The sequence below is a fragment of the Nanorana parkeri genome, unplaced genomic scaffold (genome assembly GCF_000935625.1).
Source record: "Nanorana parkeri isolate BGI_ZX_2015 unplaced genomic scaffold, ASM93562v1 scaffold163, whole genome shotgun sequence".
NCBI lineage: Eukaryota > Metazoa > Chordata > Amphibia > Anura > Dicroglossidae > Nanorana > Nanorana parkeri.
This window is the reverse complement of record NW_017306431.1, coordinates 1,998,455-2,009,615: the sequence shown is the minus strand read 5'-3', so window position 1 is coordinate 2,009,615 and position 11,161 is coordinate 1,998,455. Positions and strand designations below refer to the sequence as shown.

Below are 11,161 nucleotides of genomic sequence, written 5' to 3'. Positions count from 1 at the left end.
TTTGTCCTTTAGGAGGAACAAAATTCCTTCCTGACTCCACGAGGCAATCAGATTTAATTCTCTGCGATACAAAATGCTTCCCTGAGGCCCCATTCACACGGGCCTAATGGCTGACAACTGTAAGCTTCTCTTCTCACAGTGTGCCTTAGAAGCTGCTGGACATCAGATAGAGCCCACCTGATTTCTTAGCTGGAGGACATCCAGCATCATCTACCTTTTTCCCTCAAAGCCTATCTGCCCCTCCCATTCATTGGATTTCAGTTCTTATAGTCATGGAGGCTTATCATCACAGGTTCTATTTCAAAATTTCACACACACACCCCCCTTCAGTCTATCGTGAATGCAGCTGCCAGATTCATCCACCTAACCAACCGCTCAGTGTCTGCATTACTCGCCTCCAGGACTTCTCTAGAGTCTCTCCCATCCTCTGGAACTCTTTACCCCAACCTGTCCGTCTATCTCCTACCTTTACCAGGACCCTCCCTAAAGACTCATCTCTTCAAGGTAGCCTATCCCACCTCGACCTAACCACTGAACCATCAAATTCTCAAATAATTCATCCCCACACAGCTACCTCCTCCTGTATCATTTCCCCCTCCTCTTTTAGATTGTAAGCCCTCAGGGGCAGGGCCCTCCTTACCATCTTGTCTTAAATTGTATTGTAATGTCTTCCTTATATTGTAAAGCGCTGCGCAAACTGTTGGCGCTATATAAATACTATGTAATAATAATATATATATACTGTACATACCATGTTTTTTATACCACTTCTGATAGTATTACACACAAAATATTTGATTTTATTGGCTCAGTATTTATTACTCTTTGGAACCCTCATATAACACATGCATTGGAATCACTTTGTGTGTTCAGCTCCGGATTTTTTTTCCATTTGTTAAGTAAAACACACATGATGAAGGAGCAGTAATCGAAATGCTCAAAAAGCCAGTCTGCATGCTGGGCGGCGGAGAGCAAGTTGTACTCCTGACAACCCAGTGGGGAAACAGGTTAGGGGCGCCACCCTGGGTCCAAAATCTGATTGTGACTGCACCTCTGTTTACATGGAGTTTATATGTCTTTCTTGTATTTGTGTGGATTTCCACCAGCTACTCTGCTAAAAATATACCAGCTACAAGCTAAAAATATATCGGTGGGTTAATTGGTTTCTGCTTAAATTAGATGTGCGCAGCTTGTATGACTGTGGTAGGGATAGTTGCCAACATGTCCCTAAAGTGTCACTCCAAACACAAGTACTATTTCTGTTAGTGGTATAACCTACATTGCACAGTAATACGTTGTATATGTGCGATATGGCGCGTTTCCAATTATTCACAATTGCACCCCAATGCACATATACAGTAATAACAAACAAACCTGCACTATGACGTACCACAACTGTGAAGGTTCTGTGCGTTGTGATGCACTTTGTAACCAAATACAGTGCAGGTTTATTTGTGGTCTCTTCCTCACCTATATCCCACCCCTCTTGCCACTCTCCATTCAGCTTCCCCAACAAACTCTTTAGCCTCTTACAACGCCTCTTTCCACCCCAACATCCATAAGAATAATCATGTGACCTGAACTGATCCCCATGTTTCATGACACACTCCAGAAACCACACTGACTTATTAATATTATACTATATATAATTGTTTAGATGAAGACGTTCTTGTTCTCCATACATGTCAAATGATATGTTACGATAATGTAAGCTATCTATGTGTTATAATACCATTTATTGCAAACAACACTTATATTGGACCTTCTGGTCAGTATACTGGTCAATCTACACTTATATTGGGCCTTCTGGTCAGTATACTGGTCAATCTACACTTATATTGGGCCTTCTGGTCATTATACTGGTCATTCTACCCTTTTGCTGGATCTTTTGGTCAGTATACTGATATACTGGTTAATCTGCACTTATATTGGCCCTTTTGGTCAGTATAGTGGTATACTGGTCATTCTACAATTATATTGGATATGCTGTTCAATGTACACTTATATTGAACAAGAAATTGTGCTGGTGCTCTATTTCGTGCATTAAGGGCCATTCAAAGTACTGCCTCAACATATATGTGTTACTGCACACAAAGGTGAGACGAGACTCTTATAGGTGGAGCCAGAGGCGTAACTAGAACCTACAGGGCCCCGGTGCAATAAACTATGAAGGGTCCCCCCTACCCCCCGCCGCCATGGCACTATGTGGTTAACAGGAAGGCTGCCTAGGTCCCCAGCAAGTGCGGGACCTCAGGCAGCCGCTTCAGTTAAAAAATTTAGTGCCGGTGTTCTGTCGAGAACACCAACCCAGTATCTGCACAGACGGGATTAACGAGGAAACCGGCATTTATTTACAAAGTATTCATTTGTAATGGTTAATTGTGACTGGTAATAATATGCCATCTATGATGATGGATGGCAGTAAATGTTGGATGGAATATTATGAACGGTCACAATTAATGATTTCAACTAAATACTTTGTGAATAAATCCCGGTTTCCTCGATTATACAGGTCTGTGCGCTTGCGCAGATGCTGAGGTCGGCAAATTCGACTACGTTGGCGTTCTCGACAGAACACCGGTATCTGCGTTTAGTATCAGGGCATTTTGAATACTCATGAAAATGCCCAATATTGGCACTGGAGCATACCTAGTTAACATATAATGCATTGCTGGGACTTGTAGTCCCGCATAGTTGGTGGTATTCTGCATTGCTGTATAATGGTTATACAGGTGAAACTCCAATAATTAGAATATCGTGCAAAGTTCATTTATTTCACTAATGCAACTTAAAAGGTGAAACTAATATATGAGAGAGACTCATTACATGCAAAGCAAGATAATTCAAGCCGTGATTTGTCATAATTGTGATGATTATGGCTTACAGCTCATGAAAACCCCAAGAACTCCAAATCCACAACCTCAAAAAAGTAGATTATTACATGCAATCAATAAAACAAGGATTGTACATAGAACAATATCGGACCTCTGAAAAGTACAAGCATGCATATGTACTCAGTACTTGGTTTGGGCCCCTTTTGCAGCACTTACTGCAATTACTTTTGCACGATATTCTAATTATTCGAGTTTCACCTGTACAGCAATGCAGAATACCACCAGCTATGCAGGACTACAAGTCCCAGCAATACCTTATAATAAAAATCAGCAATGTAGAAATATCAGTGGGAGGGGGTCGTACACAGACAGTGAAGAAGATGCAACGTTGATGTAATAGTCATAACAGGACTCACATTCCAGATGGAGAAAAGGCAGAAAATCACGAAGGCCAGAGCGGGTTTCTGTACCGGGAGAATCCCGCAGCTGTCACGGAGAGAGGGGAGCTAGGAGGGGCGCCGCTGGTTGTCCTGGTAACAGGACGCTATACCTCTCCAGCGTCTGTCTTCTCTGCACAGCGCCAGTTCGTCCCACCCCCTAGCGCATGTGTCGTGTGGGCATAGGGATCCTAAGGCTTCTCACTGGCCTGATGTGATTACAGCAGGGCTCCCGAACATCGGCGCACACGTGCCACCAAGTTGGTCTCTAAGCAACCGCCCACGAACGCTGCGGGCAGCTTGAGGGATCTGCGGGCTCTCTTCTTTCTCTCTGGCCCCCCCCCCCCAACTGGCGGAATGCCAGGGCCCGGTCTGGATTGCGACTGCAGCGACCCTGGTAGTTCCGCCAGTGAGCCTGGTATAAGTCAAGGACTGGATTCTAAGATCTCTTGGGCCTCCACCAATGAGATCTCTTTGTGTAATTTCTGGTTCTCTTCCCACCCACCTTAAAACTTTGGTATTCCTGTCCACCTCGGGTGGACAGGAATACCCTAAACACCTAAACCACTGTCACAAGACAGGATTGATCTTTGGGCACATGGTGTGTATGCAAAATTCTGGAACTATGAGCTAAATCAAAAATGATATATAATGTCTCATCTGAAGAATTTGGCATCCACACCATGCACCCAAAGATCAATCCTGTCTTGTGCCAGTGGTTTAGGGTGGTGGTGTACTGGTGGTGATATGGAGTCAATATGGACCAAAATTCAGCATGCTGGCCCATACTACATATGTGTACCTAATAATGTGGTCAGTGAGTTAGGTTCCTCAATTTGTCTTTGTAGGCACATAATGACAACTTTTGTTTGAACGCAATCCTAACACAAGTTAGGCTGGCCATGCATGACTTGAATTTTGGCCGATTCCAATAAATTAGAGCCATGGGTGGACATGTTGGCCCCATCGAGCTCGGCAAGCTTTGATTTGGAAAATTAATAAAAGACAGGTGGAAAATTGCCGGGCTAAGAGTGACTGCAACCAATCAGCTAGCGTTACCATTTGGTAGCCATGCTTCCAAGGCTGCTTAAAGGCGAAGTCCACTTTCATTTAAAGGGGGAGCCAGTAAAGGGGATCGGAGCCAGTAAATCATTGCAGCCGCAATCAGCAACTGCACAATTTTTTTGTGATGTTACCATGTTTTCTGATAAACCTTGAATATGGGTGTAACATGAAGCATGGTCCAAAAGGTAAATGTAGCCTTTAAATACAATAGCCGGCAGCGGGAGATTCCGGCATCCATGCTATTAAGCGTGGACGGGGGAATCAAGCGGTCTTCTAAGAAAACTAAACGTTTATTACCAGCTTAAATGTCTTTAAGGATGCATCACGTCCTCTATCAGTCAGTTACTGTCATAGAAGACAAGTCAGTAGGGCACATACCATTAGGCACGTTCCGGTCTGTGTTGCAGCAAGTTTGCATGGTCGTGGCACCTTCCCTGTCACCAAAGCCTGCAGCTTTTGTAGCTGCTGTAGCAGAGACCTAAGGAAATGAATGAAATTGATAAATGTAACAGTGACACCATTCCGAGGGAGACTTCACTGAGTCCTGTGTGATCTACAGCATTCATTAGATGTTATGGATCAGTTGCGCTCTCACACTTTACTATGAATGAAACAGTTGCTGCAACTCACAGGATGAACACTAGGTGGTGATAAAATCTCACTTTAGAGCATGGCCCATTTGCATGATAAAGATTTCGACTGCATTGTTCCATTTTTATTCCAGTAGTAGCTGAATGCGTGTTTGACAGTATTTAAAAACAGCTGCCGGGTACACTTTACTGCCCAGCTGACCTATTTAAGCCTACGTGCAATGCAAGGGTCATAGAGGGCTATATTCCCAGTTATAATTCACAGTTATCATTATTATATGAATATTAAATTATTATAACCTTGCTCTATACTGATACACAAAAGAACATTTTTTCGTGATATCAGCCTCCTGTAATTTTCTGCAAAGCGGCATTCACAGAGAGGGAATGCCATGAGTATAAGCCAGTTAGGGCTTTCACATACAGAAAGGAGGGGAGAGCAAAGGGATGATCTCACCATTGTACTGCTAGCCTGCTGCTCACTGAGAGTCTAATCAGAGCCTGGAGTGGGGATATTACCATGCTTAGTAATTATAACTTTTGATATTATTATGTAAGAACATCTTTCAAAGCTTTTTCGGTTATTGTTTTTGCCATTTCTATTTTCAGTGATAAGGCATTCTATGTAAATTAAATTTGATTCACATATGTGAATTAGTTATATCTGCCAAAGGATTAGTATCTCTGTTCAGCCAGTCTATTGGTACAGACACTTCTGCCAGACAGAACAGTCAAGTCCTGAGCCTCTCTGCAGACTGCAATTAAGCAATACAATTGGATCCAGGAATTGCATTAGCCTGTAACTCGACAATGAAGCACAGTACACTGATGAGGTCATCTCTCTGTGCTCTCCCCTCCTGTAAGCTTGTGCACTGTGCAATAATGACAACAAGAACCCTGACTGGATCAGAAGGATACCAATACAAGTCTGAATGCTGCTCTGAAATTACAGGAGGCTAATGTCCAAATACCTATGCTAGTTCTATGTAAAACACCTTTAATGCCTTGTAATGAATATCTGGCCAGATTAGATGTTTCTGCAGATCATCAGGGCTATTCTGTAGAGACCAAAAACTAATGTGATTCATAAATTGGTGGGTACTATGACACGGAAATGGTCTTTGGGACTTTTCACAACAAGTGATGCCAGTGCAGTTGGGGATGACAAGGAGAGCACGGCTGGAGGGAATGTGTGAATGGGGTGATTCAAGGACATAAGTAGCAGCTTTGCTTACAGACAAAGGATATTGTAGGTACAATATGGGTACCTGATAAATAAAAACTAACTAGTTTGTGTCAAGACGAAAGAAAAGTATTAGGAAATAATGATGGGTGCTGAACAGGGTCCTAGATGTTTCATGAACAAGGGCCCTATGCAGTGTCGGTCATTGACATGTGGCACATGAAAGCACCTCACCTGTTGGCATTTTCCAAGCTCTCCACCTTTTTCCACAACTCACTGTTCTGTGATGTGAAGGATTCTACCCTGCAAAGACAAATAGAAAGATATACTAACTGGGACCTAGAACAATAATACATTGTGACTCAGGCTTAAAGGGACAATCCACTCAAGACTGATTTTCAGATTTATGTGGTTTCTGGAAAGCTGAATCACATGCTGGATACTTATATCTGTTCTAAAGTCCAGTGATGAGCTATCCCTGCCAGAATTCCCAGTCTGACCTAAGTACCACAGTCATTATAAAGACATGATGGAGTCATGCTCTTCTGCTGGAATAAAATAATTGGGAATTCCAGCTGTTAGAGTGTGACCACTTTATTATGGATCTTTGGGAAGGACAGAGGCACAATGCATAGAAGGGAATGCTCGGCATTGGAGTCTCAGATATAAGAACCCAAAGTTTAATATAAGGGGATGAGATAGAATACACAATAGACACAATCACAATCTAGCAACACAGCAAAAATAACAATGACAAAGTAATAATAATGTGATAAGGATAAAACTAATGGTCAACATAACACAATAAGAAAACAAAGAAATGTCAGAGAAAGAAAGACTGAAAGAAGCGATGTACACACATTTCATAACTCACTTCTTTTCCAGGCACTCCACGTATTCTTTCTTCTTCCTCCGGCTTTCCTGGGCTGAGATCTAAGGAGCGGACACAAAAAGGACAAGGAGTCACATCTGATGCCATTGCTGGAAGCTCCCATCTTGACATGCTTTTCTGTATGTCAAGATGGGGCCATCTACACATGAGACCAAGAATCATACCTGATGCCATTCTTGGAAGCTCCCATCTACACATCCTTCCCTGTAATCTTCCATCTACACATCCTTCCCTGTAATCTTCCATCTACACATTCATTCCAATAACCTCCCATCTACACATCCATTCCAATAACCTCCCATCTACACATACATTCCAATAACCTCCCATCTACACATCCCTTCCAATAACCTCTCATCCTCACATCCATTCCAATAACCTCCCATCTACACATACATTCCAATAACCTCCCATCTACACATCCCTTCCAATAACCTCTCATCCTCACATCCATTCCAATAACCTCCCATCTACACATACATTCCAATAACCTCCCATCTACACATCCCTTCCAATAACCTCTCATCCTCACATCCATTCCAATAACCTCCCATCTACACATACATTCCAATAACCTCCCATCTACACATCCCTTCCAATAACCTCTCATCCTCACATCCATTCCAATAACCTCCCATCTACACATACATTCCAATAACCTCCCATCTACACATCCCTTCCAATAACCTCTCATCCTCACATCCATTCCAATAACCTCCCATCTACACATACATTCCAATAACCTCCCATCTACACATCCCTTCCAATAACCTCTCATCCTCACATCCATTCCAATAACCTCCCATCTACACATTCATTCCAATAGCCTCTCATCTACACATCATTTACAATAACCTCCCATCTACACATCCATTAATGTAACCTCCCATCTACACATCCCTTCCAATAACCTCCCATCTACACATCCATTAATGTAACCTCCCATCTACACATACATTCCAATAACCTCCCATCTACATATCCTTTAATGTAACCTCCCATCTACACATCCCTTCCAATAACCTCCCATCTACACATCCCTTCCAATAACCTCCCATCTACACATCCATTAATGTAACCTCCCATCTACACATCCTTCCCTGTAATCTTCCATCTACACATCCATTCCAATAACCTCTCATCTACACATTCATTCCAATAACCTCTCATCTACACATCATTTACAATAACCTCCCATCTACACATCCATTAATGTAACCTCCCATCTACACATCCCTTCCAATAACCTCCCATCTACACATCCATTCCAATAACCTCCCATCTACACATACATTCCAATAACCTCCCATCTACACATCCCTTCCAATAACCTCTCATCCTCACATCCATTCCAATAACCTCCCATCTACACATTCATTCCAATAGCCTCTCATCTACACATCATTTACAATAACCTCCCATCTCACATCCATTCCAATAACCTCTCATCTACACATTCATTCCAATAACCTCTCATCTACACATTCATTCCAATAACCTCCCATCTACACATCCCTTCCAATAACCTCCCATCTACACATAATTTACAATAACCTCCCATCTACACATACTTTCCAATACCCTCCCTATCCCTTCCAATAACCTCTCATCTACACATCCATTCCAATAACCTCCCATCTACACATCCCTTCCAATAACCTCCCATCTACACATCCATTCCAATAACCTCCCATCTACACATACATTCCAATAACCTCCCATCTACACATCCCTTCCAATAACCTCTCATCCTCACATCCATTCCAATAACCTCCCATCTACACATTCATTCCAATAGCCTCTCATCTACACATCATTTACAATAACCTCCCATCTCACATCCATTCCAATAACCTCTCATCTACACATTCATTCCAATAACCTCTCATCTACACATTCATTCCAATAACCTCTCATCTACACATCATTTACAATAACCTCCCATCTACACATCCATTAATGTAACCTCCCATCTACACATCCCTTCCAATAACCTCCCATCTACACATCCATTAATGTAACCTCCCATCTACACATACATTCCAATAACCTCCCATCTACATATCCTTTAATGTAACCTCCCATCTACACATCCCTTCCAATAACCTCCCATCTACACATCCATTAATGTAACCTCCTATCTACACATCCTTCCCTGTAATCTTCCATCTACACATCCATTCCAATAACCTCTCATCTACACATTCATTCCAATAACCTCTCATCTACACATCATTTACAATAACCTCCCATCTACACATCCATTAATGTAACCTCCCATCTACACATCCCTTCCAATAACCTCCCATCTACACATCCATTAATGTAACCTCCCATCTACACATACATTCCAATAACCTCCCATCTACATATCCTTTAATGTAACCTCCCATCTACACATCCCTTCCAATAACCTCCCATCTACACATCCCTTCCAATAACCTCCCATCTACACATCCATTAATGTAACCTCCCATCTACACATCCTTCCCTGTAATCTTCCATCTACACATCCATTCCAATAACCTCTCATCTACACATTCATTCCAATAACCTCTCATCTACACATCATTTACAATAACCTCCCATCTACACATCCATTAATGTAACCTCCCATCTACACATCCCTTCCAATAACCTCCCATCTACACATCCATTAATGTAACCTCCCATCTACACATACATTCCAATAACCTCCCATCTACATATCCTTTAATGTAACCTCCCATCTACACATCCCTTCCAATAACCTCCCATCTACACATCCCTTCCAATAACCTCCCATCTACACATCCATTAATGTAACCTCCTATCTACACATCCTTCCCTGTAATCTTCCATCTACACATCCATTCCAATAACCTCTCATCTACACATTCATTCCAATAACCTCTCATCTACACATCATTTACAATAACCTCCCATCTACACATCCATTAATGTAACCTCCCATCTACACATCCCTTCCAATAACCTCCCATCTACACATCCATTAATGTAACCTCCCATCTACACATACATTCCAATAACCTCCCATCTACATATCCTTTAATGTAACCTCCCATCTACACATCCCTTCCAATAACCTCCCATCTACACATCCCTTCCAATAACCTCCCATCTACACATCCATTAATGTAACCTCCCATCTACACATCCTTCCCTGTAATCTTCCATCTACACATCCATTCCAATAACCTCTCATCTACACATTCATTCCAATAACCTCTCATCTACACATCATTTACAATAACCTCCCATCTACACATCCATTAATGTAACCTCCCATCTACACATCCCTTCCAATAACCTCCCATCTACACATCCATTAATGTAACCTCCCATCTACACATACATTCCAATAACCTCCCATCTACATATCCTTTAATGTAACCTCCCATCTACACATCCCTTCCAATAACCTCCCATCTACACATCCCTTCCAATAACCTCCCATCTACACATCCATTAATGTAACCTCCTATCTACACATCCTTCCCTGTAATCTTCCATCTACACATCCATTCCAATAACCTCTCATCTACACATTCATTCCAATAACCTCTCATCTACACATCATTTACAATAACCTCCCATCTACACATCCATTAATGTAACCTCCCATCTACACATCCCTTCCAATAACCTCCCATCTAAACATCCATTCCAATAACCTCCCATCTACATATCCATTCCAATAACCACCTGTCTATACATCCATGCCTGTAAACTACCATCTATACATCCTTGCCTGTAAGCTCCCACCTACACATACTTTCCTGTAGCCTCCCATCTACACATACTTTCCTGTAGCCTCCCATCTACACATCATTTCCTGTTCCTACGTTTAAACTACAGCCCTGGGAGATTGTTGTGTCCTAAAGCTGGTTATAGACATGGGATGATTGTCCCCTGATCCAGCCAATGACATGACAATGCCCAAATTCATAACTACTGCTGTAGTTACATGACATGACATGACATGACAATGCCCATTGGCTGGATCAGGGGACAATTGCTCTTGGTGATTGCGATTTAAAGAAAAAGAACGGAAGTGGGTTGAGATGACAAACAGCTGATAAGCTATAGCTCAATGTTGGACTAGAGCCTCCTGCAAAGCATAGATTGAGTACCTGTGTGCTATGCAGAGCTTTGACCTC

At 42.1% G+C, this 11,161-nt stretch overlaps 1 protein-coding gene across 2 annotated transcripts in view; it reads right to left on the bottom strand.

Annotated features, from left to right (window-relative positions):
- Positions 1–11,161, bottom strand: part of CREB3L1 (cAMP responsive element binding protein 3 like 1) — a 79,073-nt gene that overhangs the window by 3,679 nt on the left and 64,233 nt on the right. For both annotated transcript variants that reach the window (XM_018554512.1, XM_018554514.1), the window contains exons 7-9: positions 6,984–7,042; positions 6,344–6,412; positions 4,715–4,814 (exon numbers count right to left, since the gene is read on the bottom strand). In XM_018554512.1, the coding sequence (XP_018410014.1) occupies positions 4,715–4,814; positions 6,344–6,412; positions 6,984–7,042 (228 nt within the window). The remainder of the gene's footprint in view (positions 1–4,714; positions 4,815–6,343; positions 6,413–6,983; positions 7,043–11,161) is intronic.